Below are 19,298 nucleotides of genomic sequence, written 5' to 3' on the forward strand. Positions count from 1 at the left end.
AATCTATATAGTATCTGCTTAATAGCCCCTATGGGGATATCCATATGTGACTGTTGAATCTTCAAGAGCCAGCTGTGTATCTTCAAGTTAGTCTCAGAACTGACTGGAATTAACAAGTGAACAGCCAGAAGGCCAGCTGGAGAAGTTGCTAATGCTTCAGTATGTCACAAGATATGCAATTCTATGCACTTCCTGTGGATATAGACATGGATATTCTACACCCTTAGGTCTCTGACCTACAGTGTTCTCATCATCAAGAACAGAGAATGCTAATCTAGACCCTGCACAATGGCTAGTGCAATAGTTACACTGAAAGTCTTTTCCACCCTGTATGTGACTAAGATTTAATCTCACATTGATATAACCTCTGTTTAGATAGTGGTAATTTAAGCTATTTGCTTAAATTATTTTCCTGAAATACTCATGCAGAGAAGAAAATTGGATTCAGAGACATAACAGGCATGACTACACAGCAGACATACAGTGGTCACATTGCTTGTACTGTATTTCCTGTTTCAGAATGGACTATTACACAACTCTGAGCAGGAAAGTACATTCTAGTTCTCTAATGAATCGCATGGTGCCACCAGCATTCCATGCTCAGACTGTGGGAAGTTGAGTGCTGGTCCAAGAGCTGTTCAGAGTAAGGAAAGAAGCCTTACAAAGGCTTAGCTAGATCTTGGATGCTTGTCAGAAGCTCAGAGCTCAGCCAGAGGTACCACAGTACAGATGTGGATGTGTGTGTTGTCAGGTACTCAGCTGAGAATTTGCAAGAAGTCAAGAAAAGCCAGTGTCTCTTGCCTTCTTGGGATAAGGAGATAGATGAATGGAAGCTTTATAAGCTAACCAAACCATGTTGTAAGTGTTTCATGTTAAAGAACAGCCTTAAACATGCCTTAACATGCTAATTTTTGTTGTTTTTTTAAACACTGTTTTACTCAGATATTTATACATATTGTTTTTATTTACAAAGAAAGTCAAATCTTGTGATAAATATTAATCTTCACTATTACTTAACTGGCTTTCAGATAATCTGTTAATTACTGAAGTGATTAATGGCTTTCAATAGGGCACATTTCTTAGGGACTTGGTGTTATGCTTGTAGCCTTACCTGTCTTCACAGTAACTCTTTGAGATAATATTGATGATTTAAACAGATAGAGAAACTGAGAATCAAACAATGTAAGCAGTTTGTCTACTGGAGAAAATAGTAGAATTTGGAATAGGACCCATTCAGTTCAAATTTGTATCTCTCTCTCTCTCTCTCTCTCTCTCTCTCTCTCTCTCTCTCTCTCTCTCTCTCACACACACACACACACACACACACACACACACACACTATTTATTAACTTTATATTTTATATACATTGGTATTTTGTCTACATGTATGATCGCATGAGGTTGTGGAGTCTCTGGAACTGGAGTTTACAGACAGTTGTGAGTAGCCATGTGGGTGCTAGGAATTGAATCCAGGTCCTTTTGAAGAATAGACTTAACTGCAGAGCCATCTCTCGAGTTCCCAGAAGTATTCTTTAATGTTAATAAAATGTCAGCAATATAAAACTAGTATATTAAGGCTTTGAGTATTTTCTTACACTTTGCATTCTGTTTTCAGTTTGTGTACCATTTCTTTCTATTTTACTGATGTTTTTCAAATTATGTCACAGAATCACTTCTTCTTAACCAGTGGTTCTCAACCTTCCTAATCCTATGACCCCCTAATATAGTTCTTCTTGTTGTAATGACCCCCAGCCATAAAATTATTTTGTTGCTACTTCATAACTGTAATTTTGCTACTGTTACAAATTGTAGTGTAAATATCTGTAGTTTTTGATGGTCTTCGATGACCCCTATTAAAGAATCATCTGACACCCCATAGGGGTCACAACCCACATGCTGAGAATCATGCATATAACTCTTTCTTTTTCCTGTGTATACTTAACACCAAATAAAGCCAGAGGCAGACTAAGAGTGGTCTTTTCCTAGCAGTGTGCCTGACAGAAGCCTGAGGGCTTATTATGTAGACTCTTCTGCAGTGGAGAAACATTGGCAAGAACTAAGGCCTGAGGACCAAAAAGGGGATGCAGGTGGACATGAGACTGGGGACAGGGATAGAACACTACTTGCACAGAACTACTTTGCATGCAGGGGCCAGAACACTTTCACAGAACCACTTGGGGAACTGGCGCATGCACACATCAAAATGGCTTCTGCTGAGTCTCCAAAGGTGTAAAGTGCCAGTGTGTCACATCAGTTAAGCAGTGGTAGAAAAAGGTCGCTGGGAGAGTGTCAGTCGGTTCATCATTGCCTTCTAATATGTGTGTTCACTGCACCATGACTTTAGCAGTGTATACTTATCTACCATCTCACACTTCCACACCTCAGATGTCCAAGCTGCCCCGCCCTCATGGTTTCCCTCCTCTAGTGTTCACATGGCCAAAAGTTGAGACTCCTATTGGAAGGCTCTGGGGAAAAAAAAAATTGCTTTCCATCCCATCCAAATTCCAACAGAGGAAGGATTAAAATCCTGGTCTCCCTGTGGGCAGCCAGGACTCCTGCTCAGCTTCTAGATGCCTTCCTGCATTCTTAGGCTCGTTCATTACCTTCTGCTTGTCTCCCCAAACCAGTAAGACCTTCTCAGATTTTGAGCTTTCCTTCTTTTCATGCCTGTCCCCTGCCCTCTGCCCTCTGCCTTCCTCTTTTCTGTCTCTCTGAGGGCTCTTCTGCCTTTCTCTTCTGCTTTTCAGTGCCCATGTGATAAATCAGGATAATCACTCCCATTTAAGGTCAGCTGGCTAGTGACAGATTGTTTCTGCCAGTTTCTTTACAGCTGAGTGTAGATCAATCAGTGTTTCCATAATCAGAAGACAGAGATCTTTCTAAATCTTCCTCCCTTGTCGTGGTGGTACATTTGTCTTCATTCCCGAAGTCTTGGTGGGTTTTAAGCAGAATAAAGTGTCTGCCTGCCTGGACGCAAGCGGAAGCCTGGGAGGACAGTTACTGATCCTCCCAGGCTTCCGCTTGATTCCATCCTCTAGTCCCTCTCTTCCCCAAGAAGTCTGCTACAGAATTGTCTTCCATCTCCCTCACCAACTGCCTCCCTTACTGATCGAGGAAACAGTGTGTGGAATCTCCATCGTATTCTTAGAGGCATCCATTTGATTCCTCTGAGTGATACCCCTCATCGAGCTCCAGCAACCTACACTATCTCTGCCTTGTCTTTCACAGTGTTCGGGAACCCTTAGAGAAATGTTTCCTACAGCACCTCTGTAACAAACATAGATAATAATTTTTAATTCCTTTAACAACTTGGAAGGAAAGTATTACTAAATTGCTAGTCCTTGTCTGAAAGACTGAAATTTTTGAATTTTAGACTATTTGAATGTATCTAATGTGATATTTTGGAGATAGTACCCAAATTCAAAGTTGAACTTCATCTAGGTTTTATGAATACTTTATATACATAGCCTGAAGGTAATTTCATGCAATATTCATAGTAATTTTTTCATCAAACAAGTTTGTGATGGGAATGAAGCCCCTTTTACACAAAAGCCAAAAGAAATAAAATGTGCATACCATCACAAATCTCCCAAGAACCTTACATTTGACTGTCTCACCTCAACATTCAAAATAGGCACATGCATATTTATAGGCACACTCTTTCCACTTATGCTTCCTTTCAATTTCCTTTTATCAACGGAATCAGTCAGCCTTCATCTGAACCATATAGCTCATTTGACCTGTCCTAGCTTTTGAAGCCAATGGAAATGTACATACACACACACACACACACACACACACACACACGGCACCTCTTGCAATCCTAGGCATTCACCTCAATTTATTCTAAGTCTTCTTCATCTCCTTGAGTGACCTACATGGCACACATTCCATAGATAGTACCATCTTGGACTGATTTTGCCAAGGCAGAACTGAGAGAATAAAATGGACTTACTGGACAGCTGCTCCTCTGTTGTCTTCATGTGCATATGAGGTGAGATGTCAAGGTTGTCAAGCTTCCAATCAGTATTTCTTTGCTTTAGGGAGAAATGTCTCACTGAGTTTCACTCCAGCTCCAGCCCTGCTGTTCGTATGAAGGGATGCAGGAGGCTGCTATGAGACTGTGTTTGCTGCTTCTCTTGCTGTGCCATACTGCATGCAATAAATCTCTTCTAGGACTCCTTCCCAAGAAGGATGTTGTCACTTTCAATGACCACATTGTTTTCCCTTTCAGAAGAGTTACCTCTTTTTGCTGCAGCTACAGTCAAGCTCAAGAGTTAAAGTTTAAGTCATTGATTACCTTAGTTATAGTTTCTAGAGGTTCCTCTCTAGAAAAATGTCCCTTTGCTCTGGAGGTACTAGAATTTTACAGAAAGGGCCATGGGATCCTTTTGCTCATACACTAATGGATTTGGAAGTTCTTATGTGTATTTACTAATTATTTAAAAGATGAATACAACTATGTCATATTCTTGTATGTCTTCCTGGTTTTAGTAATTTGAGAAAGACACCAGAATGTGCTATATCATCCACGTGATAACATAAAACCTAAGTTATCTAATGATTATAGATAAGGAAATGCTCCTGCTATACACAGTGGACCCCACACCCTACCTGCCATCACACATTAACTGGATTTGGTCTTGTATACCCACCTGTGGTTCATCCATGCAGAGGATCATGGCCTGATCCACTTCCAATGACTGTCTGGAGGTAGGCAACTTTCTCAACTAGCTCCAGAAGGGAGTCCTAAGGTGTAGTACAGTCAGCTGCCCTGTTAGATAAAGAGCAAAGGGTGAAGCAGTATCCACATATCTATCAGCAGTGATTACAACTCAGGCTTCTGCATGCTGTGCTGGAGGTGGTTTACCCTGGGTAGTCACTAGAGGCGGCCTGTGACAAGACTACATCTATTTTACCCTGCCACATGGGATGGCTTATCTTCACTTACACAAGGACTTTTGTGAGTTTCTAGAAGCTGTTTGTACCCCAGTCTCATAAGAAACTCTCCTAGGACCAGGAAAGGTAAGAGTGGGGACTTAGGAATTGGGAACATCAAGTAAGTTCCTCCACATGTCTAATGACATCCTTTGTCCTTTTTCTTTGAATGTGGGAAGCAAATATTCTCTCATCCCTGCTCATATTTAAGCATCTGAGCATTAAATGTCCAACTATTGTTATACAAGGATCAGACATCAGGAGAAAGAACTGTATGTGGAAGCATTATGAACTGTCAATAAAAAGCCTATGACCAATGAGCTCAGGAAGGATTTGAAGGCAGTAGTACACTGGCAGAGAGAAATAAGATTCTGGGAAATAGTCAGGCAGGAGAGATTTTCCCAAAGGCTGATAGAGACAGAACCCCAAGGAGAGGTAACTAACTACTTGACATAACTTAGACTAATTTAAACAAGATAATCGAGTTATGAGCTAGCAGAAAGGAGCCAAAGCTTTTGGCATAGGCATTTATTTATATAAATAAATAATTTATATAAGTCTCAGAGTCATTATTCCAAGGATCAAAGAGGTTGGGTTCAAAAGCCCTCAGTTACAGAATGGTATTGGGGGTGGGGATGGTTTGACTTGCCACTAGCTCAGACAGTAGCATCTTGCCTACTTTTTCACATTATTGGTTTGGAGAGGTCCCAGAATTCCTTTCTGGTCTGATCCATAACTTTTCAGTCTTCCTGTGTGCTAGTAGCAAAGACATAGTTCTTACCTGGTAGCTCAGTTATCAGCCAAGAATAAGCCAACAGCTTATATGGATGAAAGATTCCAGTGGGAGCAAGGCATGGCTCATGAGGAAAGCAAGAGTAGATACTGGAGGGATTAGTGGGGGCCAGTCCAGGAAGGCATGTAGGCACAGACTTTATTCTCTCTCTCTCTCTGCTGCCAAAGTAACAAGGAAAAGTTGACCAGAGTGTTTTATTTGTTTGTATTCTGAGAGTGAAGAAATTTTATTGTTGTTGTTGTTTTGGTTTGTCTGTGTTTGTTTGTTTGTTTGTTTTTGAGACAGAGTCTCACTGTGTGGTCCCAGTTCTACTGAATTCACTAGCTAGTTTAAACTAACCTTGAATTCTTAATTCTTATGCCTCAGTTTATATTCCTGGTGCTAGGCTTTAAGAAAGTGAGACATGACTAGGTATGGAAAGAATAACTATACTAGCTCCACTGTAGGGAACAGTTAGAAATGGGCTCTCTCAGTGAGCAGGAAGGACGAGATTAAAGAAGTGAAGAGCATAGAAGACAAAGGCAGATGGAGTTTAAAAGGTTTTAGAAACTAGATGAAGGAGAAAGCAAGAAAGAGAGCTCCCACAATGATGTCTATGCCCTACCATAGAATGAATCTCCTGACCAAAGAGAGCAACCAAAGAAGGCTTGAAATGAAGGCCAAGGGTGTTTGGCACACCACTCACCTCAGCCTTGTTACTTACTACATATTCACACTTGCTGTATGTAGCTCAAGACTGATCAGACCATACCGCCCATATTACATAAATAAACTTTATACTGTGAAAATCTAATTGGAGGCCAAGTGAGGTGGTTCGTAGAGTGAGCACACTTGCTGCCCAGTCTAACAAATGGAGTTAGATCCTCAAGATGCTGCATGGCCAGAGAAGGAAAATCAGCTTCCAAAAGTTATCCTTGGTCACACATCAATCACAAGCACACATGTGCATAGATACATCAGTTTCTCTTTTTCTAAAGTGAAACTGATCTAAGGAGGATCGGCTTCTCTTTTGGTACCCACAAGCTTGAAGACCACATCAGCCTGTACCTCTCTAAAGATCCCATAAGAACACTGACACAGACATGAAAGTAGGCTGTGTAACAAGCTGACTGCACCCCACCCAATATCCATTCATCTCTGCAATATCTGAGAAACTGACCTGGTCATGTGGTGCTAATTGATCTTAATGGGATTTCTTTGTAAACCATAGATTCTAAATTATCTCGCAGTACATATAACATCTGTAGGAGGCATATTGTTTACCCTCAGTAACCCTTGGGTACTGTCACATTAAATTCTGACAGAAGCTGAATTCATAGGCATCTTACATTTACATGCCAATTGTTCACATTTTTTTTATTTCATATAAGCCATGGAAGATACTTATTTATAAAAACACATTTAATCACATTTAATTTCATGTTAAAACTCTCAAGTATAATCTTATGAGAGTTTGTTTGTTTCTTTGTTTTTAACTTTGGTTTGGTTTGGTTCAATCTGAGGACAAAGGATTTTTTGGCATAGGGGAGGGATATTTTTTCCCAAGTTTGAAGTTTAAAGAATTTAGTAAACATTCCACCATGTTCAGCTCACAAAAACAAGGGATTTGCATAGGAACTTGTTGCAGCCAGAAAGCAAGTCTGAGCATGCTCAGTCCATGGAAGCTATCTCTATGTGTGTCAGCTGCTTTTGGTCCCTCATCCTTCTCTTTTCCTCCTCCCTGTAGGTCACTGGATTGACGCTGTCTCAGAACCTTGATGATCTTGCCATCCTCTACCTGGCCACTGTTCAAGCCATTGCTGTAAGATACTTTAATGAAATTTCAAAAACAAAGCAAAACAAAATGAAACGTTGTTCTATCCATATGTTCTGAGCCACAGGATCTCTGAAAGGCACCACAAGGCTTTTGTGGCAGTTTCTTAATTAGAAGAGAGGTTGTCACAAGGGTAATTTGCCTGTCCAGACAGTAGACAAGGATTCTCCCCTGCTTTCATGATAGACTAACAAAAATGGAAGGCAACAGAAAGGGAAGACTTTGAGCATCAATGCTTGTCATTTATCTCATGTCTTCTAAATTCAATACAAGCAAAGAGGCAGATTCCAAGAACATGTGCAGTTGGAAAGCTGCTAATAAGATGATTGCTTTTATACAGTACATAATATTGTTCGCTTGATAAAAGACTTCATTATAAGGTTCCCTTAAGGTTTGTTTGAAATTTTTTAAATTAAATTAATTTATTCTTTACACTCCATATTCCATCGAACCCCCCTTGCATCTACCCTCCAACTGCTCCACATCCCTCACCTCTTCCCCACCCCTCTGTCTCTACATGGATGCCCCCCCCCCATCCCACCTGACCTATAAACTTCCTGACCTACAAAGCCTCCAGTCTCTTGAGAGTTAAGTGCATCATCACTGAATGAACACAGACCGGGAAGTCCTCTACTGTATGTGTGTTGGGGGGCCTCATATCAGCTGGTGTATGCTGTCTGTTTGTTGATCCGGTGTTTGATAGATATCAGGGGATCAAGATTGAGACTGCTGGTCCTCCTACAGGATCATTCTTCTCCTTTTTCAGCCTTCCCTAATTCAACAGGGGTCAGCTGCTTCCGCAGATATTTGGTTAGATGCAAATATCTGCATCTGACTCTTTCAGCTGCTTGTTGGGACTTTTGGAGGGCAGTCATGATAGGTTCCTTTTTGTGGGCTCTCCATAGCCTCAATAATAGTGTCAGGCCTTGGCACCTCTCCTTGAGCTGCATCCCACTTTGGGCCTGTCACTGGACCTTCTCTTCCTCAGGCTCCTCTCCATTTCCATCCCTGTAATTCTTTCAGATAGGAACAATTATGGGTCAGAGATGTGACTGTGGGATGGCAACCCCATCCCTCACTTGATGCCCTGTCTTCCTACTGGAGGTGGGCTCTATAAGTTTCTTCTCCCTACTGTCAGGCATTTCGTCTAAGGTCCCTCCCTTTGAGTCCTGAGAGTCTCTTACCTCCCAGGTCTCTGATGCATTCTGGAGGGTCCCCCCAACCTCCTATTTCCTGAGGTTGCCTGTTTCCATTCTTTCAGGTATGTACTCACTAATAAGTGGATATTAGCCAAAAAAAAAAAAAAAAGTACAGAATACTCAAGATACAGTCCACAGAACTCAAAAAGGTTAACAAGCTGTAGTTCTCAAGTGAGGACACCTCAGTCCCACTTGAGAGAGAAGAAAACAATCACAAGTGGGGAGGGAGGAAGGGAGGGACCTGAGAGGTAAAGTGGACGGGAAGAGGGGGAAAGTGGAGGGAGAGGGGAATCTGATCTGGTATTGATTGAGGGAAAAGGTTCCCTTAAGTTTTAAGCCTTAGAAACATTTCGGTTTGGAATAGTTAGGGATTTATGTGGCGGGTTAGAGTGACTACAACAAGAAGGGAGAATTTGAATCTGAAATTTGAGAGGCTCTTAAAGTGAGGTCCAAAAATGAAAACCAAACTCTAGGAGCTCAGACATTGCCTAAGGAGTCTTGTGCATCAGTGCTCCACAGAGGGGCTGCCAGGGATTTCTAATGCCCTGACATCACACAGAAGTCAGCATGTGCACCTGGACTAGAAAGTGATCCATAGGAGTAGGTCATGACATTCAGCATCTTACAGAAGGCCTATACCCCACAAGTCAAGCAGTGGTTGAGTGAATTTTAGAAGGAGGAAAAAAAACTCAGAAAGGAAAATAAATAAATATAGTAAAATTTGGATTTAAACACTGTTATTCATCATTACACCCATGATTCATTATTATGCTTTAGATTTAATTTTATTTATATGTATATGGCTGTGTCTGTGTATGCCACATGTGATAAAACTGGGAGATGGTGTTGGACTTAGTAGATGTAGTGAAAGGTGGTGTGAGCTGCACAGTGTGGGTGCTAGGAATTGAACTCATGTCTTCTATAAGATCAATGTTCTTAACCACGGAGCCATCATTCCAGCTTATTACTAATTACTGTTATTATTGTTTGAAGCCATTCTTTGACTTCTTTGTGGATTCCTTTTTCTTCCACCCTTCTCCAGACCTCTTCTTTCACCCTTTCAAACCCTAACACTAGAAAGAAGAGAATAAAAGATAAAGGGGGAAGATAATTAGGGGCATGGAGTTCTTTGGGGCAATTTTAATCTTCGCCATTAGGATATCTAGTTATTCCTCCTCCTCTTCCTCCTCTTCTTCCTCCTCCTCCTCCTCCTCCTCCTCCTCCTCCTCCTCCTCTTCCTCCTCTTCCACATCCTCCTCCTCTTCTTCCTTCTCCTCCTCCTTTTTCTTCTTGTTTTTTATTTATTCATTTTTTTTTTTGCTTTTTGGGTTTTTGTTTTGTTTCGTTTTTTCTTTTGTTTTGTTTTTGCACATTAGTACTTAATGAAACTCAACCAACCTTCTCCAAGCAACTAATAACCCACCACCTCTTGGGGTCCTAGCATTTATAAAACCTCTGAAGACTTTGCAGAATTCCAAATGTTACAAAATTGCGCAAACTATCTGTATTGGCAAAAATCATTCCCTGGCTAGAGTACGAAGCAAATCATAGTCAGCTGATGTAGATAATCTGAAGCAGCCCCACATCCCACATCTGGGATTAAAACTAAAACATATTCTCATATTACTTCTGTGTTTTTAAAGAAACCAAAATTCTCATAATGATGATGGTGGTGGTGATTGTTATTATTATTATTGTTGTTGTTGTTGTTATTTGTACGTGTGATGGCAGTTTGGTGGTACTAGGGATTGAACCCAGACTCTTAACCTCTGAGGCAGGCACCCTACCTCTGAGCTTTGTCTCCATCCCTAAACAAAAGTTTTTGGTTCGCTTGTTAATGCTGTATTGATATATGACACTATTTTTTTAAACAGCTGTTTTTATATATAGTCTTACCCTTTTAAATACTTATATGCATATTTATCCACATCACCAACACAAGTGCTCTGATAGTACTCATACGTACTCAGGTGTCACATGTGCCTAGAGAACAGAGCTCCAGTCAATACAGTACTATCCCATCTGCAGAGCCACTGTAGAGGCATATGGAACCTGCCCACCCAACCATACAGCCTCTGTAGACTAGAGGCCAGAGTGTTTCTCTCTTAAGCAACTTCCCTTTTGACTAATACCCTGACCAGTTCAGAGAAACCAATCAAACTGCTTTGTACATGGAAACTACAAGCAAACAAACAAAAGGCAGAGGCAAACAAATACCCAGACAGTTCTACATCTATTAACATGGAGAACATGGATAGAAGATGAAATCTGAAACATGTCTATCATTAGTAAAGATATATAGTTACCCTGTTTTAAAATTAAGAACATTGTCAGGATACTACTAATGCAGAATGAAATTTGGAGATTTGTTATACTCCAGACTCTGTACTAAATACCTATGCCATCATCTGATTTAACCATATGATACTCCTATTATGTTCCTCAGTCCACTGACTAGACTCCCAAGCCTTAGAATATACTAAATCAACCTGCTCTGTGCCATGTAGTAGTATATAGCAAGGCAGTGATGAGAGCCTATGGTTTATAACTGAAAACAAGATATTTGAGAGGTATTGGGGACATTTTAGTTTTTGATTTGTGAATATAATTGTATGAAGGAGCTTGCAATAGGCTCAGTCACTTGCATTGAAATGAACTGTTCTGGAAAGCTAGAGATGTTCACACCTTGTGAGAAAATGCTAAGAAGTGGACAAGAAGGACAAAGCTAAACGGGAGAGGCCAAGAGTTTTACCCCACAGTGGTAAAGACTGCGATCCTTAAGGGATCACTACTCTGTGCCAGGCATCAGAGTGCCTTGCTTGTCCAGGCCTTATGATGGCAGCCCTGTAAACCAAAGAAGTTGTCTTTACACTTGAGATGAGGGCAAGATTTTTGCCAAGGTCTTACAGCTAGTACACACCAGTTGGAATGAGAACCTGTGTCCATCTCAGCTCCAGTTCCTGCTCTCTCTACTTTGTTGGTGTGTTTTTCTTTGATCTTTTCATAAAAGCTACATGAGTGAAATAAGTTTTCAGGTATTACCGAAGCAGCTTTTTCTTAAAACATATCAGAAAAGATCATTCATTTGTCCTGGAATCTTTTTCACAGGGTACTTCTCCTGGTAGAACATTGCAGCAGGAAGCCCAGGAATGCAAAAGAAGATTAAACTTAATAATGCATGCAGGAAAGGAGGGAGAAAGAGCCAGCTATGTTTTCTCAAGTAACACAGTTGGGAAATCAATCTTATATTTAATGGGCCATACTTACGTTTAAAGCAATCCTATTTTTTCTGTCTATTGTCTTAATGACCTTTATAATTCCATGCAGGGAAGACATTTTAAGACAGATTTCCTGATAAAGCTTTATTATAGAGTCAATTAAATTTGGGAGGGGTTCCATCTGTTTGAAAAAGTATCTGAGTGTACTAATTTTCTAGGCAAAAATGTGCATTTTAATGAAGCATTTTGATAACAGATATTTTCCCATAATGTTCATCTTGGGAAAAAGTGTTTCACTCTTCCTGAATATTGCTTCAGCACCTATTTGTTATTGGTAAGTTAAACAGTTTCCTCTCTATTGTAATATCCATGGTTGGCATTCTGTAGCCATGGAATGAAATTAAAGAAAGAAAAGTTAGCTCAGGACTATGGGAAAGCCCTCCATGAAGTAAAATTTTCTCTTGCTTCGCTTCTCTGAAAGACCTGTCAGCCACTTGGTTCGTCCACAGCTTGTCTGTCTGAAGTTCTCTTTTCAGAATAGACCGTTTAAAAGTACTATTTGCATTTGAAGTCTCTTAATTTGCATTTGGTTCTGTGTCCCCTTGGAATTGCCTAATTTTAATTTAAATTTCTCCATGAAAACATTTTTTCCAGAAAGGTGAGCACAGAATGGGGGGGGGGGTGTTCACAAAGCCCTTTGCTGGGCATTTCAAGAGGGTGGATCGTCACGCAGTAGAGTCTGGGACACTGAAGGAAAGGCCCTGTAAAGAGCTGGCAGAGTGGGAAATGAGAGACAGGCTGTCACAGCACTGAAGGGAGTGCCTCTTGTTCATGTCCTTGCTTTCCTTTCCCAGTAATGTGCTTCGCAATGACCCTAGTCATAGACCTGCTAATCACATGGTCCAAGTGGCTTAACATTCTTCAGTTTTCTAGTTTTTCTTAAAATTAGAGATGACATTGACATGTGCAGCAAAGTGCCCATTGAACCTTCTAGCCAGAAGAGCTCTTTTGTAAACACTTCCAAGTGCCAGCAGTTGGGAGCTTCTAAGGGACACACTATGTGTCATGCCATGTCATGGGCCATACCTTTGATTTCTTTTCATTTACTGTTTTTAGCAATCCATGTCCAACTGAATGAATATGAAATCATTTATCCCATTAGTAAATGAGAATTGAATCTTGAGTTAGGGTAGAACAAATAGGTGAACAGCTGTCAGATGAGGTAGGGCTTCTTAATGTCAATCAAAGCTCATGTTCAGCTGTGTAGATTTCAATCTTTAGAATAGATCACACCAACCGATAACCAGCAGTCCTCTAAAAATCCATGAGGGACTTGTGGACATCTATTGACATTCTGATGTTATGCCTTAGTTCTGTTCTGTGTGCGACTTTTTTCCGGAGTTCATGATTTCCTCAAAACTAAAGAAAGAACATCTAGAGAGAATGAACAATACTCACTAGGAAAGGAATCACCTTGTATGCTACATGTTTCATCTTTCAACACAATCCACCATAGGTATTTTTTGAAGGCCTGAGTTTTACTAAATTCATATTTCACCAGATTCCTGGACAACAAATTTGGTTCAACAAATTCTTAAGACTTCTTTGTTGTAACTGGTGTACCTTTTGTTCCTGGCTGCCCAAGTGCCTCATTATTTATTATAAACCAATGGGGCTATCACATCCTTTTGCCCCAAATTATCCTCTGGCGCCTCCCTTCTTTGGAGGGACTCCCAGGGTCAGGGAAGGTGTCCCTGGAGGCACTTTTATCAAGGGGGGCACTTCCCTTACCTAGATCCTAACCCTCAGCGCCTGAAACTATGTCAATACACTGTGGAGTTCCCAAACCTTGTTTCTCACGTGAACCAACCATCTCATTCCTCTTGCCTTCAGCACACATCAGATACAAACTTCCCAGTAACACTAACACTTTTACTAAAAACTATAACATTGGCTCATTTCTCTTCTCCATCCCTGTCTCTCCATGGCTGATTCATCATGTATTGAGATGCTGGGCCATCTGGATCTATAGCCTGTTATATTTCCTGACCTCCTCCACCATCTACCCAGCAATTCACTCCCATCCTCACACCTATAGCATTGCCATATTCCAAAACCCCCAGGCTCTGAACACTCAAAAGACCTCTCTGTCCACTAAAAATATTCTCCTCGCTTTTCTCCAGAGCCACTTCTTAACATTACCCTAATTGCCTTCTTAATGCCACATCATAGCTTAACTTTTAAAAAAAAATATCATATCCTCAAATAAATTAGGAGTTTTGAGCTTCTAGGTTTTGAACATCCCCAAAGCATTATGCTTACAGGTACTTAAATAGTCAAATCCAAACTACAAATTATCCATTAAGATTTACCTCCATGGCCTCAAGGTAGCATCCCCTCCTCAAACCATAGTAAAGTTTTTGAGTGAATAGGAAACTCAGCAAGATAGGAATGGGGAGACTTCATTTCCAGAAGATATTCCAGATATTACAGCAGAAGGTGTGAAGAAAGCTCTGAGCCAGCCACAGTATGTGCCCTCCGTATCATCCCAGCTCACCAAGGACTGGCTGGGGGTGGATGCCAATCCAGAGGCCTTGTTTTTAGAACACAATTAAAATGTAGTTTTAGTTCTCTTAGTCTTTTGCTAGCCAAAGGCTTTGCATCTTTTCATAGTTCTGTTGCTGGAGGTTATTCGTGGTTTTTGGTTTCTCTCTCTCTATTTCTCTTCCTCTCTCTCTCTCTCCCTCTCTCTCTTTCTCTCTCTTTCTCTCTCTCTCTCTACTTCTCTCTCCTCTCTCTCTCTCTACTTCTCTCTTCTCTCTTCTCTCTCTCTCTCTCTCTCTCTCTCTCTCTCTCTCTCTCTCTCTGTGTGTGTGTGTGTGTGTGTGTGACTTTTCTAAGGAAATATCTTCAGTTCCAATTTAATGAAGGAAGACTGCCCCATGTGTGACTGACGGTTAATGTCAGAGCTGCACTGCCATGAGCTCATTGGAAATGCCTCATAAAGGGCCTGGGCCACAATTGACTCTCATCAGCTATTTGAATGTCCTGTGTTAAAATGAGAGATGATACCCAAGGCTCTGAGAACATTGCAGAGGAGTGGGAGGAAAGGTTGTAAGAACTAGAGGATCAGGGAGTTTGCTGTGAGACCATGTCTCCTAAGAATGTCAGAAACTACATGCATAAAATCTCACCAACATAACTGATGGCCCAAACATGAACAAAGAAGGACACTAATAGACATGCTAGAGTGGATAAGGAAACCCCACACAGCTTCAGTCCTACACAGAGAACTACAGACTATTAAGTAATGCTGGGAGCAGAAGAAATAATCTTACTTAGGGAAGAGCACATCAAATGGTTATTCAATACCAAATGGTTAGCCCTGAAACATGCATCATACAGGCTGAGCAGATTGTGTGTGTGTGTGTATGTGTGTGTGTATCATATCACACATACACACATATGCCTGTAAGAAAAATTAATAAAAGACTATTAATTTGAAAGATAGGGGATATATCAGGAGGTTTGAAGGAAAAAATGATATAATTTTATTATAATCCCCTACAAAATTAAAACGAGATAAAAAGTAAACACATGAGCTGTGATAATAGCCCAACTGTTTTAGTCTGTGTCATATTAATCCTGAGAGAAGCAAAAGGTGCACACAGGGGTTTGAAGTCATGCAGGACCAGGGTAGAATTCTGTGTATAAGTGAGCTGTGTGATCACAGCTTGAGTGTGTGATCACAGACATGATGACCTCCAAGCCTCAAATCTCTAGGAGGGTCATACAGAGTTCTGGATGCCAGGCCAAACACATGCCAAATACAAGTGTTGCTGATGATGTACCTTCACTGCCACCCTAATGTTTTCTTCTGCTTTCTCCTTTAAGTTTGGGACTCGCTTCATCATTGAGACCATGGAGGCAGCAGGGCATTCTCTCAGTACCCTCTTCTTATGTGGAGGCCTAAGCAAGAATCCATTGTTTGTGCAAATGCATGCTGACATCACTGGTAAGCCTCCGGGTAGGGCAGGGCTGGTGGAAAACCTTGGGTTGTCAGCAGAGGTGAAGAGTAAAGGCAGGCTGAGGATAGGGAGCCGTTGGTGGTGACTCAAGTTATCAAGGTAACAGTATAATTTATGTCTTCATGATGGGAAAAAGCACTCTCAGATATGTGCAGTTACTAAACAAGACACCAAAGTTGGCAAGGACAGATCTTAATTCAAGGAACATTTATCCATCTTTTTTGAGTACTTCTGAACCAAGCACTGTGTGGGGAATATTGAAGACAAACCAATGAATAAAACATGGCCTGGGCTCCATGAAGTTCAAGGACTCCCCAGAAAGGCAAAGAGCAAACAGACATAACACATACACTATGAGACGAGTTCTGAGTGGGAAAAGCATAATGTGCACTTCGCTCAGTTTTGGACTGTGTAGCACAGGACAAGTGATCAGGCTATCAGAAACAGGAACACAGATCACCAATGCTGTGGACAAGGTCTCGCATGGGCCTGTAACCCCAAGGGTACCACCCAGATGCTGAGATTCCTTCTCAGTGCCTAAGGGGTTCTGGTCATAAAGTCATGCATTGAGCATCTGCAATGGGAGTAGAGGGTAGGGGACAGTGGCAAACTGGCATCTGGGAAGAGCCCAGAGCTCCAGGAAAGGCTTGTACACCTCGCAGGGGTACAAACTCTGACCTAGACTCCTGACTTTCTGGGCCAGTACCCTCAACATTCTTGTGTCTTCTCCCCAACTGTCTCCTGGAGACTGGTGCTCCCTCTAGTACCCATTGCTCAGTACTTAGATATCAGGTATAAGCACAGGGCAAGGTTCTCTTGTGGGGGGGGGGGAGGTAGTTGGGGGAGCATCAATGATGTCTGTAGCCTCAACTCTTGCCTGTCATGATCCCACCTTACCCTGGGCTCCATTCCTCATAAACCCACCCACTGTGTTCCTTCCACAGTGAATAGGTTGGTGTCTGAGCTCAGATAGACTCATGAGATCATTCCTGCTCCAGGTCATGAAGATATGGGGCCTTTATCCAAGTGACAGGCTCAGTTGATCCCTGCATATAAGGTACTAAACATGGAACTAAATAGAATACTTATTCCCACCTTATAGATATAGAGACTGAGACACAATTTGGGGGATTGCCTAGAAAAGCATGTAATGTTAAAGATAGATCTAGGATGTGGGGAAGTGTGGACTTTGCCTCCCTTAGCCAAGTGCCTAGCATGTTGGTAGGAATCATACTGCAATCATTAATTCTCCCTAACTACTGAAATTAGAAAGTAGACTACAATGTAGTCAGTCAAGCAAAGAAGCAAGGACAGGGGAGATACATTCAATTGGCTTCCCTAAGTCAGGCAGACACTGGATTGGGATTGGGATTGTGCTGCTGAGCCAGGTTTCTGGACCTTTCTTGTATTACTCTCTGATGATGCCCACCATGTTCCAACGTTTGTAAAACCTGCAGAAGTGGACCGGGAAGAGTGGAGTAAACAGAAATGAAAGCCGGATCAGCTGGGTGGCTCAGATTAAGACACAGGCCTGAAGTCCACTCTGTGATTCCCCACTTTTCAGCCTTCAGTTACCCAAAGCCACATCCCACCTGGAAGGAAGCAGGTTAGAGGCCAGCTTCAGTGCAAGGAATGGGAAAACAGGACCCTTGAGCAGGGTAGCCAGACGTGACCTGGACACAGCCAGGCTGGGCACTACAGTTTGTGGTTTTATGAAAATGGGCCATCCTCTAGTCATGTGTCCCTGAGTGTCAAAAGCCAGGGAATGCCACTTTGCCACAAGCTCTGCATTGGGAACCGTTGTCCTCTGGGCTGCTGAATGGAAGGCTGTTGGTGGATGTTTGGGTTCAGACTGAAATTGGACCCTTTGTCTCTTAACTACTGGCCAGTTACAGTTGTGGACAAAGAGACCCTTTCTTTGCCTGAAATTCCTTTACTCATGACTGACAAAGGATGGCACAGTGCATCTGCCTTCAAATGCTTTGGCTTCTGCTAAACTCATTAATGCATCCGATAAAATAGCTGACATTCCAGGCAAAGCCTCCCTCTTCCTGCCTTCACCCAGGGCTCAGAGAAAGGAATGCACTTGAGTCTGTTCTGTAAAAGAAGCCTGGGGAAAGGTGAGGAGGCCCTCGGTACCTTAAGCACTACACTTGCTCTGCTTTCCCTGTACAGAGCAATTTAAAATAAAGCACAGCAGAGTATGAAATTCTCAGACATATGCATGAAAAATTGCAGATCAGAGGAGTGGAAAGATCAGCAGGCCAGCTGTCTGACCTAGGGGAAGTCACTTTACTCCTGAGAGCCTACTCTCCCTCTTCTGAAAAAGCAACAACATTGTTGTCTACCTCATGTAGACCACTGTGAGGAACTGAGTGCTCAGGAGTTTGAGTTCTAGGTTCTTGCTTAGCTCCCAGTGCCTGATCCTTGCCTATTGCATCACTTCTTCCCTTCCAGGCAGCCCTATGGCCCAGAGGAGAAGGCATGGTGAAGAAAAAGAGTTTAAGACTTTATAAGCAAGTTTGGCCAGGTTAGGAAAAGCTGGCTTCATTAAGGCAGGAAATATGGGCAGCACCACCTTGGGAAATGACATGGGCACCAGAGGCACTTCCTGTCCCTTGGCCATGGACTTAACTGTGATTTCTAAAAACAGTTTGCATGCATGTACCAAGTAACTGTAATCTTCCTACGGACTTGGGACTAAATGTTCAGTCTTGTAAATTGTGCTTTTGTAGGGCTGGCAATTTCTCTAGAGTTTCCTTCTTCCTGTCTCACTATTCTGACCTTTAGTTCTTTACCCCCAACACTCCCCCGTCCCGCCACACTCACAAGCACCCCCTGGGTACACAGGCTGTCCAGTACTTGGCTTAAGAATATAAAGAACAAGATGTCTCCACGAAGTCCATTAGCAGTCAGCAAAGTTTCTATTGTCTTCTGACCAGTGTGCAGAAGAGTAGAATACAGACTCAGTGGTCAGAGGTGAAAAGGCCAGGCTGGGAAGAGGAGCTTACTTAAACTTGGCCAACTTGAATAATGGGTTTATTTACTTTACAGAGGTAAGGAAAACCTAGGCAACCAGAGAGACCCCCATAGTGGCTAACCTATTTCCATTCCCTAGGCTTAGAGAGGAGGAACTGGAGGCACCCAGCCTAAGATAGGAGCTTAGTGCAGCTTTAGCCAGAGGGCACTTTGCAAATGAGAAAACAAAGGTATGGAGAGGTTAAATAACCTGTTTAATATTGCACAGCTGTGTCAGCAAGGAAGCCAGAATTCAAACTCTGGCAAGCCAATTTGAGACTGAGAGCTAAT

The 19,298-nt window shown here is 41.9% G+C and overlaps 1 protein-coding gene across 6 annotated transcripts in view; it reads left to right on the plus strand.

Annotated features, from left to right (window-relative positions):
• Window positions 1–19,298, plus strand: part of Fggy (FGGY carbohydrate kinase domain containing) — a 373,036-nt gene that overhangs the window by 275,770 nt on the left and 77,968 nt on the right. For 5 of the 6 annotated variants that reach the window (XM_031377871.1, XM_031377870.1, XM_031377872.1 and 2 more), the window contains 2 exons: window positions 7,458–7,532; window positions 15,856–15,976. In XM_031377871.1, the coding sequence (XP_031233731.1) occupies window positions 7,458–7,532; window positions 15,856–15,976 (196 nt within the window). Of the gene's footprint in view, window positions 1–7,457; window positions 7,533–10,884; window positions 12,514–15,855; window positions 15,977–19,298 lie in introns of those variants that run through there. The other variant, XM_031377873.1, reaches the window with a different exon arrangement.

Source organism: Mastomys coucha, unplaced genomic scaffold (assembly GCF_008632895.1).
Source record: "Mastomys coucha isolate ucsf_1 unplaced genomic scaffold, UCSF_Mcou_1 pScaffold18, whole genome shotgun sequence".
NCBI classification, from domain to species: Eukaryota; Metazoa; Chordata; class Mammalia; order Rodentia; family Muridae; genus Mastomys; species Mastomys coucha.